General features: G+C 47.2%; 2 protein-coding genes across 2 annotated transcripts in view; one reads left to right on the top strand and one right to left on the bottom strand.

Annotated features, from left to right (window-relative positions):
- Positions 1–1,563: 1,563 nt before the first annotated feature.
- Positions 1,564–19,951, top strand: LOC306818189 (apoptosis-stimulating of p53 protein 2-like). Its single transcript, XM_079335582.1, has 18 exons — positions 1,564–1,673; positions 8,348–8,495; positions 8,579–8,692; positions 9,657–9,733; positions 10,036–10,137; positions 10,822–10,999; positions 11,705–11,910; positions 12,785–12,949; positions 13,121–13,340; positions 13,429–13,542; positions 13,840–13,931; positions 14,135–14,534; positions 14,741–15,477; positions 15,561–15,698; positions 15,957–16,090; positions 16,237–16,403; positions 16,934–17,133; positions 17,632–19,951. The coding sequence occupies exons 1-18, from the start codon at positions 1,665–1,667 to the stop codon at positions 17,671–17,673; spliced, it is 3,243 nt and encodes a 1,080-aa protein (XP_079191708.1). The 5' UTR covers positions 1,564–1,664; the 3' UTR covers positions 17,674–19,951.
- Positions 19,952–20,002: 51 nt separating this feature from the next.
- The window catches only part of LOC306818302 (GTP-binding protein 2-like), an 11,470-nt gene continuing 8,780 nt past the window's right edge, over positions 20,003–22,692 (bottom strand). The window contains exons 9-12 of the mRNA XM_079335814.1: positions 22,611–22,669; positions 22,338–22,509; positions 22,047–22,211; positions 20,003–21,921 (exon numbers count right to left, since the gene is read on the bottom strand). Of these exons, the coding sequence (XP_079191940.1) occupies positions 21,730–21,921; positions 22,047–22,211; positions 22,338–22,509; positions 22,611–22,669 (588 nt within the window). The 3' untranslated portion in view covers positions 20,003–21,729. The remainder of the gene's footprint in view (positions 21,922–22,046; positions 22,212–22,337; positions 22,510–22,610; positions 22,670–22,692) is intronic.

Raw genomic sequence — 22,692 nt, 5'->3', positions numbered from 1 at the left:
GGGGGCGAGGGGGGGGGGGGGGGGGGGATCCGTCAGTTAAACAAAATTCAACCGGAAAGACAATCAGTCTCTTAAACATTAAACATGCGGGAAAAAAATGTGAGTGATTTTTTATTTGCTATTGTATTAATTTATTTTCTATTGTATTAATTTATTTTCTATTGTATCTATTTATTTTCTATTGTATTAATTTATTTTCTATTGTATTAACTTATTTTCTAATGTATTTATTTATTTTCTAATGTATTTTATATGTTAATATGTTTTAAGGGTGTGTAATTATAGAAGAGAAGGGGGAGGTATAAATGAGCTCATGCTTCAGCCTACTCCTTTTCAAACATGTTGGGTTCACATTAATATTGTTGATTTAATTATTGTTGTTGATTTGCTGTATTGTTTACTTTTTAGTGCTACTTACAAATGTCCAAAATAAACTTAAGAATCAGAAAATCAGAATCAGCTTTAAATTCATGCAGGTGGGCTCCCAGGGGCGTGTCCAAAGGTGTGGCATGAGCCCCCTTGAAATCTGATTGGCCACCCCAAATATCCTAAATTGTGATTGGATATTAGTCTTGTTGGAGGTCAAATTGACTTTTGGGACCCGCCTTCATGGTGCATTCAGGTGGTGTCGGACACATCAGAAACTCTAGTTTCCGAGCTGCTCAAGTGGGAACAACAACTCGGAAAAATTGAGGTGCCCGACTCCCGACTGGATATAAGAATCATCATCACATGATATATTGTGTTAATGCTAACATATCCCAGCAGCACCTGAACGCAGCATTAGTTTAAGTTTATTTTTTGTTTGTATTTAAACTGTAAAGTCGAGCACGACACCCCTTAAAAAAGCCCTGCAAGGAGATGCTCAAGGATTATAGTTAATGGGATCAGTAAATCAATCAAGTTAACATTAAGGTTCCTTCAAAATAAAATTAAATCAGAGGGAAAATTAAGTGATATAATACAGAGAGGAAAATGAAGAGGAACATGAAAGAGAGAGATGGTCAAAGAGAATAAACAATAAATAAATAAATAAATAGATCAAGGTGACAGGATGTAGAAATAATAAAACCAGCTGTGTTATATGTGTTGTTTTTTACTACCTTCATGCATGCAGTGATTCACAGGTGTGACTGACACCACTGCGGTGCTTTGACTGTCGCTTTTATTCTGAAACGCTCACCGGAAGTGGTGATATTCTCTGCGGTGGGGGGGAGTAGGGGACTCCGGGTGCTCACCGGGTTGTGTTGCCGTGTTGACTGAACGCTTGTGATCCAAACAGCCTGTGAGAGGCAGACGGGTCGGGACGCTGAGCAGGATTATCGCCCAGCAGGAGAGCTGCTCCTCCTCCTCCTCCTCCTCCTCCTCTTCCTCCTCCTCTTTGTTTTCTGCTCCGTTCATTCAGAACTCCTCCTGATTCTCGCTCCTCTCACATCGCTCCTGGCTTCTTCTTCTTCTCTCTGGAGGTCTCGTCTCTCTCTCTCTCTCTCTCTCTCTCTCTCTCTCTCTCTCTCTCTCTCTCTCTCTCTCTCTCTCCGACCTCAACAGGTCGAGGAGGAGTCCTGCTCTCAGGATGATGTGATGAAGAGGAGACAGGAGGAGGAGGACAGGAGGGGCTCGAGGCTTTCAGCTGCAGAGTGAGTGTGACAGAGAGGACTGCCAACATGATGCCGGTGAGTGTGAGAACACACACACACACACACACACACACACACACACACACACACACACACTGGTTTTATTTTCCATTCACGTTTATTTGTTCAGCCTGTGAAACTATCTCCATAGAAACAGGCTCCATCCTCCGTAACCATAGTAACGCTGTCTTAAAGGGGACACACTTATCGTGTCTTCATAAAAGAACTTTTTAAATGAGTTTATTGAGTTTAAACGTTCAACATGTTTAAGTGCAAACAAGTTCATCAAAGCGTCTCACATCGTGGTTCGAGTTTTTTAGATTGATGATCCGATCCACTTTTTCTTCTTCAGTTCTGATATGTTCACGTAAGGATCCGGATATGTTCATAAATCATGACTCGTGTTTTTAGCCACGCGTGTCTTGTGGAGGTTTTGGGACGCTGGTCGTGTACGGCTTCAGAAACGAACGCGTCCGATGGGTGCAGTACGCGTGTAACCAACAGGGGGCAGTGTAGAGACCAGACACCTCGACACATGGTCGGCTGTGGCTCAGCGGAGGATGTGTTCGATAGCCAACAGAGATGTGTGTGTGGCCCTTTAAATCGCTGAACGCGTGGCTTCACTTCGCTCTTTAAACGATCAGAAAGTATAAATATAATTACTCTGAGAGAAGGAACCGTGCAGAGAGCCAATCACAGCTCCTCGCCAGTCTAATGAACGGTCCAGGTCCTGGTCCTGGTCCTGGTGTGAGTCTGTGTCTCTCTGTCACACGGGCTGACCTTCTCTCTTGACGCCGACACGTGGCGGCAGATCAAGGGGTCCAAAAACGTTGGATGTGAAACCCTCGTTGGATTTAAAGTGTCTTAAACTTACTGACGCCGTGTTTGTAGTTCTTATCAGTTTGTAGTTCTTATCAGTGTTGAGATTCTCTCAAAGACAGAAATCAGAAACGGCAGAAGCAAACGTCATTCAAAACTAAACATTAGCATCGCGTGGTTAGCTTGCGCGCCTCGTTTAAAGGGGCGGTAAGGTTTGTAGCGGGCGTCCCGGGTTTGAATTCGTCCTGACACTTCTCTCTGATCGAAGAGTCTTATTAGAGATTTTATGTCCATTCATAATTTACCTTTTTTTTATTTTTTCTTGTCTGATCAGTCGCTCCCTGCTACGTGCTAAAGCTAGCTCTTTAACTCAGTAAAATGTAAAAGTTCAGCCCGTCTCACAGACGAGGTCCTGAAGGAGGGACTCAGTCCTGGATCCTCAGTCCTGGATCCTCAGTCCTGGATCCTCAGTCCTGGATCCTCAGTCCTGTCTCTCTCTCTGATAGAAAAAACGAGTCGTCCTCGTTTATTTCTCATTCAGCGTGAAACTCAGTCGTTAAACGGTGAAACAGGAACAACGTGTTTAAGAGGGGAACTCGGGAACATTCACAAACTTATTGTCCTTCAGACTGCAGCGTGTGACCTTCACACAGCGACAGACAGGAAGTGTGTGTGTGTGTGTGTGTGTGTGTGTGTGTGTGTGTGTGTAAATCCATCCTTACACGTTTCACACATTCCTCCTCTAAAAGGCTTCACACCCCGGTCCTCACTCTTCGTCCTCAGGCAGAGCTCGCAGCTCGCCGTGCTGCATGGTAACCGTTTCCATGGTGACACGCGCGCGCACACACACACACACACACACACACACACACACACACACACACACACACACACGCACACGCACGTTCAAGGTGGTACAGGAGCGGTTTTATTTTAGTGTTGTTCGGGTGATGATGAGGAACTGAAGCAGAGGAAGTTGTAAACTTCATCGACGCTCAGGCGCTTTGTTCCTTTGTCTTCGAACAGGAAGTTCCTCACGTCACGTTTTAGAACCGATGACAGAACCTGGAGGCCGGGCCGATTTTAAGGAAGTTCTTTGATTTAAGTTCAGCAACAGAACACACAAGGATGGATTTCACGAATCAGGAAGAACTTCAGATCGGAGTCAAATTGAGGCCAGGTGTGATGTGCGCTCGCACACTGACCACGAGGCCACCGGCGCCCCGACTCAGTCAGAGACAGGAAACCAGCGCTGAAAAGAAACGTAGATGAAACTACTAACTGGCTGCCTGAACGGGTTTATGGTTTTATTTCAACGTGACTGACGGGTCGAAGAGGCCGCAGACCGATTGATCGTTGGCTCATTGATTTCTGATGACCTCGTTGGTGACAGCGACACGCGCGAGCGTGGCGTCCGAATCAAAAAGAACGGGCTGATTATATGTGTGTGAGCCTAATAATCAACAGCCAATCAGAGAGCAGTGAAGCTTCCTGTTTTTTTGTTGTTGTCCAATGCAGTATAATGAACAGCAGGTGTGTGTGTGTGTGTGTGTGTGTGTGTGTGTGTGTGTGTGTGTGTGTGTGTGTGTGTGTGTGTCTCATTAATCCCATATCGGTGCATCACGTGAGCCTGGCGACCATATGGCTCCGGTCCACGTTGCCTACAAAACATTTTGAAAGCGACTGCCAGCTGTCACGTTTCCCCAAGCAGACAACACACACACACACACACACACACACACACACACACACACTACGACTCGCTGGAAAAATCAATCACACAATATTGAATTAGTTCCACTCCAACAGTCTTAGATGTTTTCTTTGTTTTCTTTTGAACCAGCTGTTGCATCGATCATTCAGAGCGGGTTGTTGTTGTTGTTGTTTATTTATTTACAAAGTCAACTGACTGACCAGCAGCTCTCCTTCATCCTGCAAGACGAAACAGCTGTTTATCTCCATGGAGTCTGATCGATTCCGACGTTACATTCTGCGCTCCACTTTATAGTTTTCCAAAGTTTGTTAAAGCATTGAGTGTAACTCTGTAACCCCCCTAGTGTTTAAACTGGGTACTGCAGTCTAAACTCTAATCATCACAGAGAGCTGTCTCCCCCTCCTCTCACACAGGTCAGCATGTGGTGGACACTGTAGCTTCAGTGTTTAGCCAGCTCTGCATGTGGTGCACACTGTAGCTTCAGTGTTTAGCCAGCTCTGCATGTGGGGGACACTGTAGCTTCAGTGTTTAGCCAGCTCTGCATGTGGTGGGACACTGTAGCTTCAGTGTTTAGCCAGCTCTGCATGTGGTGGACACTGTAGCTTCAGTGTTTAGCCAGCTCAGCATGTGGTGGACACTGTAGCTTCAGTGTTTAGCCAGCTCTGCATGTGGTGGACACTGTAGCTTCAGTGTTTAGCCAGCTCAGCATGTGGTGGACACTGTAGCTTCAGTGTTTAGCCAGCTCTGCATGTGGTGGACACTGTAGCTTCAGTGTTTAGCCAGCTCTGCATGTAGAGACACTGTAGCTTCAGTGTTTAGCCAGCTCTGCATGTAGAGACACTGTAGCTTCAGTGTTTAGCCAGCTCTGCATGTAGAGACACTGTAGCTTCAGTGTTTAGCCAGCTCTGCATGTGGTGGACACTGTAGCTTCAGTGTTTAGCCAGCTCTGCATGTGGTGGACACTGTAGCTTCAGTGTTTAGCCAGCTCTGCATGTGGTGGACACTGTAGCTTCAGTGTTTAGCCAGCTCTGCATGTGGTGGACACTGTAGCTTCAGTGTTTAGCCAGCTCTGCATGGGTCTGTAAAGCTTTCTGCGTTCTAACCTCTCTCCATGTTTCATCTCCAACATTGATCCTAGTTTGAGCAGCTTTCTGCTGCTGGAGCTTATTAGAAACATGCAGAGCTGGCTAAACACTGAAGCTTCAGTGTCCACCACATGGTGACCTGTGTGAGCATCAGGTAGAAGACATCAGCAGCCTCACTGGACAGCCCATAATAACATGAACAACACATGACCAAGTGTTTGGTTGTGGTGTCACAGAAGGGTCAGGATTAAACCTCAGCCTCACGTCGATGACTCGTCATTGTTTTGATTCTCTCAGACGGTCAGTGGTTCATTAGTTACCGCCCAGCAGCAGAGACATAGGGGTGTGTGTGTGTGTGTGTGTGTGTGTGTGTGTGTGTGTGTGTGTGTGTGTGGGGGGGGGGGGGGGGGGGGTGTTTGTGGGTCTGAGGGTGGAATTAAGCAGCGTGATGCTGTGCTAATTCCTGACTGGATTAAGAGCCGCAGCCTAACGAGGACTCGACCTGCCCGGTGACTGACTCACTGACCGAGAGACACAAAGACAGAAACACACGGCCACAAAGTCTGATCCCCATAGAAGTCTATGATCAGAAAACCATCCGACCTGTCAGCTCATTTACTCACCTTCATGTTCTCAACCCTCTGGTCTCAAGCCTGATCGATGGCGTCCTTCAGAGTAAACTTCATGATACCACAAATTCAGACTTGTTTTGATTGATGGCAACAAAAAGAAATCCAGGTCACCCAGAAGCTCCTGCACGCTGTCTGAAGGGAAACATGGGAAATGTTTCTTTACTAAAACTGATTCAGTTAGATTAATTAGTCTCCTCCGCCATTGTTGTTGACAAAGCTGATGTCAGAAGCCCCGCCCTTTTCCTGATTGTTGATTGGCCGGTGAGGGAGTGCCGCACAGACACTGAGGAGTCAGATGATTGTCAGATGAACATCGCGGACGTATTTGAGCAACGTGGACGGACGGTGTGCACGCATCAAACATGAACGACGAACACAGGGGGAGTTTAAATGACGTCGTCATGACAACCCCCTATCCCTTACTGAGCCTTCATAACCAGCTATATCGACGGCAGGAGGTCACGGCCTGTCCTCTCCACGCTCTGATTGGCTGCTGGTTCCCCCCCCCCCCCCCCCTCCGTTGACCTTGGCGAGGTGACTGACGGCGGTGACCCACTTCATCTGCAGGGAACCTGAATGAAAACAGAGCCGAGCAGTATGTAGGACACGAGGACACGGAGGACTCATTTATCTCCGTCACCGAGTTTAGAGAATCGTTTTTTTAAGAGACGGAGACGCTGAATGTTTGATGAAGCTGCTGAATCTGAGCGGACAGACCAGGAAGGGACAGACGGAGTGAATCCCACCTTAAAAAGCCTCTCGCTCAGTAATAAGTCCTTTAAAGAAGGACAATATTTAGTGTTTGATCCACAATCGTCCTGATGTTTGACGCAGGAAGCTTTTCTTTAAGCTCTCTGATGGAACCTCGGGTCTCTGCAGGGATCACAGTTTAACAAAGTCAAAGCTTTTATTAGTATGAACATCGAGTTTATTCTGGCTGAACCCAGGAAATGAATTTTCAGTTTCCTGTTCTCCACCATCTTCTTCTCCACTCTTTAGTTCACATTCTGTCCATCAACACACAGCTCTGATTCTCATGAGGACTGACTCTCTGCAGGACACTTTTTCCTCTCCTGACGTTTTTTAAGACATAAATCAGGCTCCTGGTGGTCTGAAGAGTTTGGAGATAAAAAGCTGAAATCTCTTCATTAGGACAGTTTTCTCGTCCCGTTTTTTTCCCCCCTGGTTGTTCTGGAAGCTTTTTCCAAAGTAGAGTTTGGATTCGACGGTTCCTATAGATGCACGGTGTTCCTAAAATCTTGGCAGTGACTAAGGCGGTGAAAAGAAAACATTTTTTCAGGCTTCATTCAGAGACAGAAGAGAGGCTGAGCTGAATGCACAAACACGCAGCGCTGCTTTCAAATCTTTAGAAACCCTGAAGGACAATCCGCTGACCTGGGAAACACCATCAGCTGCTTTGTATTCGAGTCAGCGAAGCCCTTTATCTGTCTCTACCACAAGGAAGCAGCCTGAGTTTCCTCTCCTGCACCACGAATACGTTCACCTAATCAAGCTGTTCCTTCACGCCCGAGCTTCATCACATCCTCAGAAACAGCGACGCCGGGCTGCAGTCTGCGCTGACTCTCAAAGGTCAAAGACGGCCGCTCGTTTGTCACGTCAGCCGGAGTGAAGACGAGGAATCAGCTCAGTATCAGGATGAACACAGGCTGCACACGGCCTGCCTGCAGGTTGGCGGGAGGTGCTGGAGGCGATTTGGCTCCGGGCCCGACAAGCAGATACCCTGCTGAAGTAACAGATGGCCCGATGCATCATGGGAGCTCCAGGATGTCCACAAATATCTGTTTTAGTCTTAAATAGCACAGAGAGCTCTGATAAAGGTGAACCGGGTTACGGGTTCAATGAGTCAGATCTTTACAACGAGCGCCATCTGTTCAAAGACAGGCCGACTTCCTCAAAACGTTTGATGGTAAAAAGCGACATGAAGAAGTGTTTGGTCTTTTGGCTCATCTCTTTGTTTCTGTATTTTATGGTCTTTGTTTCCTGGATCACAGACTCAGTGTTATTTTTAATCCTGGGCTCGGATGTTGTGTTTTTGGGGATTTAAATAACTTAAAGGTCGAACTCGTGTAGTACTCGGTTCGTGAGTCCTTCAGCCTGCAGCAGTGAAACAAGCTGTAATGGCTGCAACAAGCTCAAAGCTCATCCACTTAGAGTTGTTGAGGCTCCGACTTTTACTCTTACAGCATCACAGAAAGGATCCCGCCCTTTTGTTAGCTTATGCTAGCTTTTGTTAGCAACCTTACTGCATCTCCAGTCTTGATCCTGCAGACTCTAAAAGACTGAATTTACCTCGACAAGATGAGTCTTCACCTTTTTTGGCAGTGATTAGATGAAATAGTGTTGAACAGTTCAAGACTGTTAGCGTCTCTTAAAGGTGCAGAGGACGTGACCTCAGCGCTCTCTGTCTGATCTCTGATCCTGTCTGATCTGTGTTTGTAGATGTTCCTCACCGTGTACCTGAGCAACAACGACCAGCACTTCAACGAGGTTCCCATCACGCCGGAGACGCTGTGCCGGGATGTGATCGACCTCTGCAAGGAGCCCGGAGAGGCCGACTGCTACTTGGCTGAGATGTGGAGAGGCTCCGGTGAGTTTAAAAAAAACAAAACATTCTGAAGATCTAAACGATGAGTTTTTAACGCCAATAAATTTCTTGTTTTGACGAATCAGAGCGTGTCGTGGGAGACGGGGAGCGGATGTTTGAGGCGCTGCAGCGATGGGGGCAGCAGAGGGGGGAGGTTCGTTACCTCCTGCGTCACCAGAGAGCTCCAGGCCGGGACGCAGGTTAGAAACACCTCACTGCCGGGGGCCGCGTCGTTACTGACTCCTGGACGTCTCGTGTTCAATCAGCAGCACAACACATTTCTTCACCCCAGCTATGAAATCAACTAAACAAAACGCTGCAGCTCAGAAAACATTTCCTACGATTCATTTATCCAAAGTGACAAACGTCAGATTTGAAACAACACAGGTACGTAGAGAGGAAACATCATCATCATGAAGGTCGTAGGTGTTCATACAGAGCTGGGTCTTTAGCTTTTTCTTAAAGGTGCAAAGAGACTCTGCAGATGAAATGAAGCTTCCTCGGTATCATGAGTACGTTTTTGTTCAAACTGGATATCAAACTGTACTCAGCTAATGTTTCATGTGCAGAAGCTGGACTCTGAGCTTTTTCTGGTGGTTTTTATTTTTTATTTTTTATGAATTGGGATCCTTTTCTTCCTGAGAAAATCACTCTTCTGTTAGTGACTGTCATCAGTGATGGATTAATCCACATCACATTTCTGACCTGGGCGATCATTTCCTCAGAGAGAGAGAGAGAGAGAGAGAGAGGGTGGATGAATGTGAACAGATTTCATCCCCCAGGTTTTTAGCACCAATGAGATTTTGTTTTTGTCTTTTTTGAGCTGGGGCCTAGTGGTTAGTTTGCACGCTCCATGTACAGAAGCTACAGTCCTTAAAATGGACAGTCAGCTTAAATCCCACCTCTCCTACGTATCCACTGTCCGAACACTCACAAAACGTCCCCGAAATAAACCTTCTATGAGCTGTAATAAGTTCAGAATATTTTAACCAATGGAAGGTCGTCACATTACAAAGGTAGACATCGGTGTCATCTGCGTAATGTTGATATCAGAAGTAGTTTGCAAGCATTGGGACAAAACCTCATAACCATCTATGAATGTATGCTAGTAGCATGCTAACTTGAAAGGTAGCATCAGCAACTGAAGTGTGTCTTGTTGTTCAGATGAATCCAGAGCTGCAGACCCGATGATGAAGAGGAGCCAGGTGAAGGCTTCTGTGGAGAGATGTCTGGAGAACGGGGTGAGATGCTCTTTTTTTTTTTAACAACAGAAAACTCCAGAAAGACGCCCTGGTGGCCTTTAGCTTAGCATTGCTTAGCGTAGCCTAGCAACAGTTAAAGGACACATGGCAGTTAGAACAGATAAATGGATATTTACTAAGACCAACAACAAAGTAAACACATCTTCACAAAAATCTTTCTGTGTCCTCAAGCTTCTGTGCTTTAATGTGCTTGAATTTCCCTCGGGATCAATAAAGTATCTATCTATCTATCTATCTATCTTTACTGAAGGTGACTGACTGCGTGTTGTTGTGTGTCGTAGGTGTCGGCTCCTCGTCTTGACCTGACGCTGAGCGACCTCCAGGATCTGGCGACCCGACAGCAGCAGCAGATCAAAGCCCAGCAGCAGCTCCTGGCCTCCAAGGTACGACATGTCCTGCACGCTAATGCTGGTGCTCACATATAACTGTGAGGAACGTGTTTGGTTTTTTTAATTCACCAAACATGATCAATATCCATAACAGGAGTTGATGGTCTTCAGCTGCTCTTACTGTTGAGTTTGTTCAAATTAATGTGGATCAAATTGTCAGTTTGAATCCAACACAATATTTGTATAACACACGAGAAGCTTAAAGGAAAGACGGATTGCAGAGGAGGTCGACCAGCAACTCCCGTCTTCTTCAGCATTAGAACGAGTCTGCAAACGTTGTTGTTGTTGACAGAGTCTGTCGGCTTTATCTGGAGGATAAACTTTATATAAAGCAACGAGTCTCCACAAGCAAAATACGGACATTTTAAACGTGCAGAACCAAGGACTTGTTCGTCTACCCTCCTCTCAGTCAGCTTGTTTCAGAGATTGAATCATGACATACAGAGTGTTTAATCTGAGATGACCGTGGAAAGCACCCGGATGTAACAGAAAAGGCAAATTAGAGGCATCAGTAGACCTTCCTGTTTCCCTGGTAACGGTAGGTAAATTAGGTCAAATTATAGTTTTTTTCAATGTGGGCTGGTGTCTTTGGAGAGAGTACTGTAACAGATGTTGGTAGTTTGACACTCATTATGTAGTACAGATATATAAAGTGGCTGAATTCCCGGGGTGTTGCAGGAGCAGCGGCTGCGGTACCTGAAGCTGCAGGATCAGCGTCAGCAGCAGCAGGAGGTTTCTGAACAGGAGCGACTGCTGCAGCTCAGAGAGAATGCACAAAACCAGGAGGCCAAACTGCGACGGGTCCGGGCCCTCAGGGGCCAGGTGGAGCAGAAACGCCTCAGCAACAGCAAACTAGGTTGGTGTTCCCATCCTATTCAATTTAATGTGGTCAAGGTTGGATTACAGCGACGCATGGTGGCTGTTTTCAAATAGCAGCAGCATGTATTTATCATGGTCCAGGCGGCAGAGATGGATTGATGTATGTAGCATGTTTCCTCGACAGTTGTGCGCGCTGTATGAGCAGATGGACGTGATCAGATTAAATGACATTAGATCAGATAGATGTGACCCCGACCTCAGGTCATCATTATGGAAATTACAGGATGAACTGTTCATTCAAATGTAACAGTGACTGTCTAATCCTTCCACATCTGCTCTGCTGTGTTTGTGTGTGTGTGTGTGTGTGTGTGCAGGATCCTTCCTGTAATGTTGTCACACACTAAGAATAACGAGCGGAGCCTACCAGTGATTAAAACAGCAACTGTTAGAGGACAAACTCTAATAGAGAGCATTAATCTCCAGGGATTACATTACAGCCTGTATCACTGCTGCCAGATGCAGAAATCCACTTGGCAGATTTGAATCTTTTAATGCCTGATGTTTGATTGGTCCCAAAATATGTCAAACAAAAATGGTCCTCAAGTTTGAAAAAGGAGCATCTCTTAAGATCAAGGTTTCAGAACAGGTGATCCACAGAAGACCTGTTGTCGGTATCGATGTGCATCGTGCGCTCTCCACTTCCTGTTGACGTGTCTGCGTTCTCGTCTTTGTCCTGTGTCAGTGGAGGAGATCGAGCAGATGACCGGTCTGTTCCAGCAGAAGCAGAGGGAGCTGCTGGTCGCCGTGTCCAGGGTGGAGGAGCTGAGCGACCAGCTGGAGGTGCTGAGGAGCAACAGGTTCGAGCCTCCATTTCCTCCGTCTGCTCTTCCCTACCACAGCAACACCTCGTCCACGGCTGAGCTGGAGCGCCTTTATAAAGAGCTGCAGGTGAGCGCTCGCACCAGGACTTCTTTTTTCATCTTCAATGGATAACAACGGAGCATTTTGGATGAATGTGATGAAAACTGTAAAATAAAATGTACTAAACCTAACCAAGTACTTTTGGTGCCTAAATTAAATCAAACCAAGCTGTGACCGTACGTCTGCAGAGCTTGGACTCCGTGCAGTATAGTATCATATTGTAGCGTTAGCATAGCATGGTCATCGTATCCATCATCATGAATATGCTGTAATAATAGTATCATATAGTGTGTTTATTGTACAGTATGTATCGTAAGCATATGTATCATATCTGAGGTATCGCGTAAACACATTTATCATGTTGAAACATGAGGTGATGTTTGCTGTTTGGTTGGTTAGAAGAAACATTAAGGCTAAAAAAACACAAACAACAGCATTACTGACTTTACAAACACATGTAAACTCGATTTATGCTGTATGACCATTTAGCTAGTAGTCAAACTCGCTGGCTAGCTAGCTTAGCAAAAGTCTAAAGCTAATAATCAGCAATATTTATGTTAATTAGTTAGCAAGCAAAGCTCAGTAATTAAAGAACATATGCAAATGTTACAATAGTTTCACAAGTATAAGGTTACCATGTTGGACCAAGTCACTATTGTCACCGCTATTCCTGCGCCTTGCGTTAGCCAAGAAATGTTGAAATCATTGAAGGTAAAAAAAAATGGAGGCAATGGTTTACATTTCAAGAAACTAAAAATATGCTAATCATTTGATAGATCATTTAGCTAACCAGCTTACTAGGCTAGCAAGTTTTAGCAGTACCTCAAAGCTAGCTAGCGGTTCTACCCTTTGCAATATTAGCTTCCCTCTTTTTCACTGAGCTCCATCCTTGACCTCCCAGTTACGGAACAAACTGAACCATGATCAGAGCGGCCGGCTGCAGCAGCAGAGAGAGAGTCTGAACAAGAGGAACCTGGAGGTGGCTTCGATGGACCGACGGCTGGCTGAGCTCCGACAGCGGCTCTGGAAGAAGAAGGCCGCCCTGCAGCAGAAGGAGAACCTGCCGGTGAGTTTAAACAAACAAAACAAACTTCAGTAAAGGAACAACTTGTGGCGAGCGTGAAAATGGAAGATGCTAATTTTAAAGCTAACTTTTTAGCAGAAAAGGCTTCCAAGTAAAGACATTTTCTTCTGCAGACATTTTACAAAGCTTATTGGGTATTTCCACTCTCTGCAGCTGACTTCAGACGGCGTGGCGCCTCAGCACAGCGGGGGCTCAAGAGTAGCAGCGGTGGGTCCGTATATCCAGTCGTCATCGACTACAAGCTCCCAGGGGCCGCCAATCCAGGCCCGACAAGAGGCTCTAGTAAAGCCAGCGTACCCTGACGGCACCGCCACCCTACCCATGCCAGACTCGTCCCTGAAGCCGCCTCCAAGACCAGTAAAACCAGCTGCAGGTACTCGACGAGAATTTACTATGTAAAGTATGTGTCTGCAGCGTGTACCCACTGTCTATTAAACGTGTTGGTGTTTCGGTCTTTTCAGGTTTTGCCACAACAAAAATCACTAAACTCTCTGACTGGAGCGGCTCATTTTCTGAATCCAGTGGAGGGTACAGCCATGCGTCAACGCTGCCTCGCATGTCCAGTCACAACGCCGGTCAGTCCGTTTTATACAATCTCTGAAGTATGTGATGTGACTTTAAGGAAACATCACGAGACTCACAGGATGGCTAAAACATTTCTTTCTCTTTTTGTAATGATTATATTCTCAATCCTTGGCCACTCCTCTGGACACGCCCCCTTCTTCCAACAAGCCTTATTGAAAATGAACTGCATGAAAGAATAGTTCAAATTATATTAAAAGAATCTATGAAAAACAAACTTTATATGTGGGCTTGTTTAAAAATGCTACAGATTCAATGAAGATGTTTAATGATGATCGTCTTTCCTGTAGGTGGCAAAATCATCTCTGATCCGTCCGACACCCCGCCCCCTGTTCCCTCACGGACCAATCACAGCGCGGAGAATCTGCTCAGAGACAATCAGGTATCAAAGGAGTCTCAAACTTCAGCTTCATTTATTCTCTTTCAATCCAAAGAAGAAATGCTATTTATTGAAACGTGGGATTTATCCTCAAGATCAGAAGTTTAAAAGCACAGAATCAAAACATCTTAATATTTTAAAACATTTTAAACAGCCTGTTTACTGTCGAGAAATTATTTCTGTGCTCACTCAGTACTTTTCTTCAGGCTGCAGGGAAAGGTCTTGCAAAGATGGCGGCTCCACCTCCACTTCCATCTAAGCCCAAACCGTTCTCCTCCTCCGGCCCTCCGACCCTCTCCAAGCCCGCCTACAGCACAGGGACCTTTCCGGGTAAGGCGCGGCAGGTCGGGGGTCACCACACCAGAGCTCCGGCGGGGGTTCTCTTCACCCACAGCAGCACCCTCCCTCTGCCCCACAAACAGGAGAGTCCACCGGCCGCCGCTGTACGGCCGTACACCCCTGAGCTCTCTGAGGCTCCGCCCCCTGTGCTGCAGAAGCCTCAGACGCTGGCGGCTTCGTCTATCTACTCCATGTACACTCAGCAGGCCACACCAGGGAAGGGCTACCAGCCGAGCGGGGGGACTCTGCCCCGCAGCAGCGCCAGAGGTGATGCACAGAGGTCACCGTTACAGATGATGTCACTGTTACAGATGATGTCACTGTTACATATGATGTCATTGTTTCTGCTGCAGCTGATTCTGATGATGTCACTGTTACAAATGATGTCATTGTTTCTGCTGTAGCTGATACTGATGATGATGTCACTGTTACTCGTGCGTTTGTTCACACTGAGTCTGACTTCCTGTTCTCAGTTTACGGGAAACCAAAGAAGCCGACCTTCTCAGCAGACAGCGTCGCCATGAACTCGGGGTTCGCCGTGTCTGACGGGAGTGAGGCTGACAGCAGTTGCCTTGGTAACAGCGAAGGTGTCACCACAGAGACATCAGAGCGCTCAACCCCTCGACCACTCAGCCCTACGAAGCTCCTCCCCTTCCTGTCCAACCCTCACAGGAACCCGAGCGACGCTGACCTGGAGGCCCTGCGGCGCCGGTTGCACCACGCCCCCCGGCCCCTGAAGAAACGCAGCTCCATCACGGAGCCGGAGGGCCCGGGGGGGCCCAACATCCAGAAGCTGCTCTATCAGAAAACCACTCTGGCTGCCATGGAAACCATCCCCATGGAGACGGTTGGTCCAGCAGGTGCAGTTACACAGCCTGGAGTTCACGAGGACGGGACGGGAGATTCGAACGTGATGCCCAAGGTCGACTTCTTCAACCAACCGCTGGATAGTAGCCCAGAGGACAACCTGACCCCGCCCCCTTTGCCCCCTCGCTCACCCATTTCTGACCCCGCCTCATGTCGCCCCCTCCCCCTCCCTGTTGTAGACAAGGAGGAGGAGGTGTGTCCCCCTGCCTCCCGGGACTACTTCTCAGAGGAGTTCCCCCCGTACCCGCCCCCGCCCTACCCCACCAGTGTAGAGGGGGAGCAAGGAGACGAGGGGCTCCACCTGCAGCCGCCAGAGGTCACAGGACAGGTCGCTCTGCCCCTGGTGAGCCACAAAAAACACTTGATGCCTACATACAGGTTTTGGTTTGAATATAAATCCCTAACCTCTCCTGTGACTGTCCTCAGGGTAAGAAGCCGATCCTCCGTAAAGCCGGCTCAGAGCGGAGCGACCGCAGCGTGAGGGTTAAGTTCAACCCTCTGGCCCTGCTGCTGGACTCGTCTCTGGAGGGAGAATACGACCTCGTCCAGAGGGTCATTTATGATGTGAGTCACATGATCAAGTCCAACAGTGAATGAACTTTCTGTGGATCATTTATTCCCATTAATAAAAGAAAAGTCCACCAGACGTTTTTCTGTTGGCGGTAGATACCAACCAGCTCCATGGACTGGAAATGATCCCACATATTTATCACAGTTCATTGAAGTCTGGTGGCTTTAAAGAGAGTCTTGTAACAGATTTAAGTTCAGACGCTCGGCTCTCGATGAAATAAACGGTGTGTAAATTTCTTGTGCGTCCTGCAGGTGGAAGATCCCAGCATGCCAAACGATGAAGGAATCACGGCGCTGCACAACGCCGTCTGCGCTGGGCACACTGAGATTGTAAAGTTTCTCGTTCAGTTTGGAGTCAACGCGAACGCTGCTGACAGCGACGGCTGGTGAGTTGACTTGCGTTACAGGAAGAAGATGTCCCCCCGTCGCTAATCCCTTCAAACGGTCTAAATCACAAGTCGGGAAGTTATCCTTCCAGTTTACCGGGATCAGGCTCAGTTATTCTGAATGATACTTTTCCCCCTCTCTCCAGGACTCCCCTCCACTGCGCTGCCTCCTGTAACAATGTTCAGGTCTGTAAGTTCCTGGTGGAGTCGGGAGCGGCCGTGTTCGCCACAACGCAAAGCGATATGCAGACGGCTGCCGACAAATGTGAAGAGATGGAGGACGGCTACGCCCAGTGCTCCCAGTTCCTCTACGGTGAGACAGAACATGGATGAAGTTGTAGTAGTAGATCTCTGTAACAGGACTTCAGATCCTCGTTTGCTGTTCGGACACGCTGGGAAGTAAAAGCTTCCAGAACTCCAAGGATGCTCCAGGATGAGGGTCAGGGGTGTTAACGGGTTCTCTAAGGGGACCTTTAAGGGGTCTACATTGGTTTTCAGTTCATCAAGGTTCTAAGGAGTAACCGTGCAAAGTGAGATGGACTCACAATGAAGTAGTTTGTTCAGGGGGGGTCGACAGGACCTCCGATACCTCCGATTATATTTAAGGGGATCTTAAAGATCTGAATGCCATGATTGGTTTGAATGTGGATTTTAAGAAACACTGAAACCCTTCAGTCAAGACTTAACAATGATTGACTTGAAAGGTTTCAGTCCCAGACTGGCATCAGACTTTTCTTGTATGTCTCATAAAGATTTGACACACTTACATCGAGGTCTGGGGATTGTGTCAAGATGATCCGGTTCCTTAAAAGATCTTGGTTTTCTGGTTTCTTGTCCCGGCAGGCGTTCAGGAGAAGATGGGTGTGATGAACCGGGGCGTGGTCTACGCTCTGTGGGACTACGAGCCGCAGAGAGAGGACGAGCTCGGCTTCAGCGAGGGCGACTGTATGACGGTGTTGAGGCGCGAGGACGACGTGGAGACCGAGTGGTGGTGGGCCAGATGTGGCGACCACGAGGGCTACATCCCCCGCAACCTGCTCGGGGTGAGCCGACAAGTTCCCCTCCGACTGTTTGCAGAGCTGACAGATAAAATATTTAATCCAAAGATGCTTTAGAAAGTCAGATTTAGCCTGTTGATTCACTTTTGTTGGCAAAGGATTGCTGATTAAGTAATACTGCTTGTGAAAGTGAAAATAACATGGCTCTGGATATTGAGCTTAACATTTCCCATAATCTGCATCAAGGTCTGATATTGAAGACCCAGAAACCATTTAGCCGACGTTTGTTGCCATGGTGTCCAAACAGGTGTTGGCATTATTTTAGTTTTACTTGCGTCATGTCCGAGCTCAACACTCGGGTATCTTTCCAACCCTAAACGTGTTTGACGTCCTGCTCCGTTCATTAAGCTCCTAAAGTCGACCCTGCTGCAGCCTCTTGCTCTGTTTTAATCAGGTTTTTAAAAAAAGAATCCTGTTATTCAACCGTGTTACGCAATAGAGTTTGGTATTTAAATGTTTTAATGAGACTCTTTTATTTCACAGCTGTATCTGAGGATCAAGCCACGGCAGAGGAGCCTGGCTTAATGGACCGCTGACTAATCCCACGAGAGGCCAGAAATGTTCGGAGAAGGAATAAAACCTCCGGATTCAAGAGAGAACACGAAAACACCAGCTGACAGACCAACGTTGGACGTTGGCGTTCTGATTGGTCGTCAAGACGTCGGCACAGAGAATGTCGCAGTGAACAAACTAGAGTTCATCTGCATCCTGCGGTATGATGAACACATTATCCATTATCTCCTGTCATACGAGTCTTCCCCCTTTGATGGCCTTCAGCCGAGAAGAGCGAAAGGCACGCGTTGGGAGACGGGTTCTAGTTACAAATATTTCCCTTTTTTTTACGATTTTAATTTTTTCAACTGAACAGCTGACACCGTGGACTGTAAAATGAGAAGTCAAGCGTTGGTTATTGAATGCTGTTTAAAATCCTCCAGTTTGGCTTTTTTTGGGTTGACGCCATTTTGTTTTCCTGTCGAATGAAGAGATCATAGTTTGTGAAGCGGGTGACACTGGAGACCACCAAGGCCGTGTCTGAAACCACAAACTACATACTCAGAACAATATATACCATACTTCATATAATATATACTAACTGTTAGCATGCCGCTACGTACTTCCAGTCTGAACAGGTAGCATCAAGCTAGCACCACTGTCGGTCTGTACGTAGCGATCAACAACAGTACTCAACGTTTCATTACTAAAACAGTACGATTGTAACCGCGAGTTCACTGACAGCAAGCTCTGTGATTGGACAGTCTGAGAGCTGCAGTGCATTGTGGGCCGTTTTAGTATGACAACTGTGCTCTCATTTCATGCTTGAACATTCTGGCCGCTCGAGCAAACATATTTATATTTCTCACATACACACAAATTGCAAACTAAGATTAGTTAATGTGATGCTTCGTTTAGTCTGCGTTGTAAATGGAGCTTGCAGATTTCTTTTCTAGTCTGGCTGACCTTTATATTTGATCAAAAACGCACATACCACCAACGAAGCAGCGGGAGCACTTCTGGGTTAAGTGTTTTTCCCAAGGACACATCGGATGTGTTGCTGCGGGAGCTGGCATCGAACCGTCGGCCTTCTAGTTGAGAGACAACGACGTCAACACCCCGCAGTATGAAAGTCTGCGGTTTCAGACACAGCCTGAGTGATTAGCAAACACTAAGTTATAAGCTAACTAGCCACTGTTGCATGGTTAGCAAGAATGTTGTTTAGTGTTCCTGTTACCTTAATAAAAAAAAAAACCTCCTCGAGTGTCTTTGAGTACAAACGATCATAACAAGACGTCTTTATGGTCGACTATGTGGCAGTTAGCCCCGCCCTGACTCCTCCCCTTTCTTCCTGGTCTCTTTGACCCTAAATGGGACGATAGTTTACTAACTGAACATCGTGCTGTGTTGAAGAAGACTCGAAATGAGAGATTGAGACCATGAACTCGCCTGTTTCGCTGCTGCAGGCTGAAAAAACTTTTTGGTACCTTTTAGTAATTTAAGCCCCAAAATATGTCAAATAAGACCCAGGCCCAGCGACAGACTGATAACTGCAGTTATTTAATCAAATTTAAATTGATTTTGCGCCCTGTTGGGATTTGATTAAATCCATCCCGGGGTCCCAGACGTGCCCGTTGTCTCACAGAAAAGAAATGTTTGTCTTGTTTTTTGACGTTCTTCTGTTTCTCACTTCTCGACGTTAACTCACAGATTCATGAAAAGGTTCAGATTTTCTTTCCTTCTGTTTTTTCAAATAAGAAACTGTTGACTTCAAAGCCGTCCACCGGTCAGAGAATGTAAGGCCCCGTGTCCACCTGGTGCTCACATTAAAACCTTTGTCTCCATGACAACGGCCGCTGTACGAGCGACACGGCTCCGTTACTTTGAGATCGTTTATTTCCCGATCAGACACGGAGCAAAGTGGATTATGGGTACTAGATATGATCTGTAGGTGGTTAAACTACGGGGAATATCAATCATTTGGTAAAAGAGCGGCTTTCTGAAATATTAAAAGGTTTTTTAACTTGAGCGCTCAGAGCGGCCGCACCAAAAGGCAGAGCGCTCGGTAAAAAGACACCGGGACAAATTGAAAACAATTAAAAAAGACGCTCGGTGGACACAGGGTTTTTTTTTGTTTGTTTTTTTGTGCTTTGGTTAGCTAGCTAGGCTAGCAGTTTCTATCTGCTTCCAGTCTTTGTGCTAAGCTACGCTAAACACATCACAGGCCTTATCTCTCTGTAAACAAACATGAAACAACTTTTTGACTTGATGAAAAGTTGATTTTTCAGAATAAAGAGGTGATTTCCTCCCACTGTGTTCCATTTTTACACCCAATGAAATGATTTAAACAACATCAGCCGTGCTGTTTTTAAAGTTTATTAGCTGGAGGGACGGTCGACTGATAAAGCCGCTCTGTGGAGTTTAAATATTCAGCTGCATGGTTCAAGCTCGGACATCTTCGGCATCGTTTATCGAGCTCGCCGTCATCGACATGCATGCAGAGTCAGAAAAGAACAAAAGTGCAAAGTCAACACAGAAACTCTGAACAGTTAGCACTTCATGATGCAGCACAGAATCCAAGGACAGTACATTCGATATTTAGGTTTTTACAATTGCACAGAACCTGGGAAACATAAACATAATCAGAAGCTGCTTCAACACTCGATACATATTTAATAAGTCAAACGGGAGGTTAAGAGTTTTCACTGCCAGCCGGAGAGCATGCAGGTCATGTTTGGAGCCGCCGCCTGTCACATCAAACCGAGAAACTCGTGTACCATCACTAAACCAGAGTCGCTGATGAAGGCAGATAACAAAGAGACAAGTGGAAACAGTTTGAAGGAAACAGAGAATCTGAGACGTACAGCTGCTTTCACACTCCTGAAAAGATCCTGATCATTTCCAGTCTGAGCTCAAATATTCTGATTATAGCGTCTTATCGAGGACTCACTTCACTTCAGGAGCAGTCCTTCTGTAATCATCCAGATACTTTCAGGAGTGCAGATATGGAGGGTGAACCCGAAGCCCCCGACCCTTTAGAGCAGGGATGGGCCACTTTCATTTAACTCTCTCTGCCAGAGGGTCAAACTGGACCTCCACGTACACCAGCGATCAAATATCATGGGCATATTTTTGGATTTTCATGGCAGAGTTTCTCACGAGTTCTTCATGTTTCCGATTAATTGATGTCCAAAAATTGACCTGAGGGGCCACGTTGATGGGGGCCCTGGGCAGCCAGTTGCCCACCCCTGCTTAAAGAGGGACAGAAAAGGTTGATGGATAAATAAACGTGTTTGTATGCCTCTCTCTCCGTGAATGTCACTTTCAACTCTCTTCACATTTCTAAAAAGTTTGGATTCTCTAAAACTGGGATAAAGATCTTTTTTTTTTCAGGACAAATTCATCGAACAAATCACCTTGAAGCGTCACATTCATTGTGTTTTCCTGCAGTATTTATACCTCGTATCTGTCATCCCTTCTCCTGCATGAACCGAGAGCTCTCAGAAGTGTCAAAAAATGACCCTCAACGGCCACCATACTCGATGAACATGTGCAGCGGTGACGTTAAATATTCCCGTTCAGAAGTCTACTGATGTAAAACCTCCGTCGTGGTCCTGATGTGCAAACTCTGAGTCTCCTCGTGGAAATAATCCCCCTCTTCAGATGCTCCGTCTGAGCGCGTGCAGCTTTGATGTTGAGGAGGGGGCGAACAGCGGGGTCAATCCTGCGTGTGCTTCAGGGAGTTCTTACATCCAACCGTTCCTCAAATCCCCCCCCCCAAATAATCTTGCTGCCTTCTCACGTCAAACTTGTGACACCGCCGCAGATTAACGGTCCAGGCTTAAGTCCACGGTCAGCCAGCTCCAACTCAAGACACGAACGTCTGCTGGGAGGACGAGGATGCTGATGGGCGTCTTGTGACATCACAGCGGGACTGAACGAGGACAGAACTATAGATCCAGAACGGGCGGATTAAAATGCCGACATGTGGCGGGGGGGGGGGAGGAAGCCCGATCGGCGGGACGATCGGTGGCGTGTGAATGTTCTCACGGAGCCCCACATCTGTCGACGGAGGGCTCTTTAAGGCTCCTACAGGTTCTGGTCGTGGTTCTGGTTCTGGTTCTGGTCGTGGTTCTGAGAGGGCGGCAGCAGGCGGGCGACGTGGCCGATGCCTTTGGTGACGCCCTCCCTGAAGAGCAGCTTGGCGCCGAGTCGCAGGTACTCTGGGTGTTTGATGAAGTGGAAGCGGACCACGGCTCTCTCGCCCGTACGCAGCTCCTCCTGCAGGACAGACGTGCGGTTACGCAACCAGCGACAAGATGGCCGCCATAATCAATCTGGCGAATCGATGTCTGGTCCCGCCCCTCACACTGACGTCATGTTTGATAGCGACATTAAACTCTCACCTTCCCGTGAAGACACTCCACGGTCGCCGTCTGCCGCACGTTGCCGACGTGCACGGTGACCTGCGAGCCCCGGCGGAAGGTCTTGGCGTGGAAGAGCAGCACGATGGCGGCTTCAAACTGACAGCAGATGGTCGGGTTCATCTTGGGACTGACCATCACCATGCCCTGCAGCAACCAATCACACATCACTGTCAGCACACGGTGACATGGCGCCGACATCAGCAGCTTTGATCCTCCCTCCAGTGATTCTAAAACATGGCGACTTGAATCTGACGCTCACGTGTCTCTGACCTTGCGCAGCAGCGAGCGGTCGAAGTTTCCCAGAGCGAGCGTGGCGGCCTGTCCCGCCCTCAGCACCCTGCACGCCGAGCGGTTCCTCTGGATGCTGCCCACCTTCAGACGCAGGAATCGACCCTCGTCTGTGGGGCCGACCACCAGCCGCTCGCCCTCCCGACACACTCCACTGAGACACACACACACACACACACACACACACACACACGTTAAATAATGTCTGTACTTCCTGTTTGATGACTCATCATAACACATCAGTCTGTCTCTCACCTGTACAGAGTTCCCCCGACCACGGTCCCAACTTCAGGAACAGAGTAGATCTCATCCACCTGCACACACACACACACACACA

This window comes from Symphodus melops (assembly GCF_947650265.1).
Source record: "Symphodus melops genome assembly, chromosome: 2".
In the NCBI taxonomy this organism is placed as follows: Eukaryota; Metazoa; Chordata; class Actinopteri; order Labriformes; family Labridae; genus Symphodus; species Symphodus melops.
Note: the sequence above shows the minus strand (reverse complement) of the source record. Positions and strands in the feature narration are given on the sequence as shown.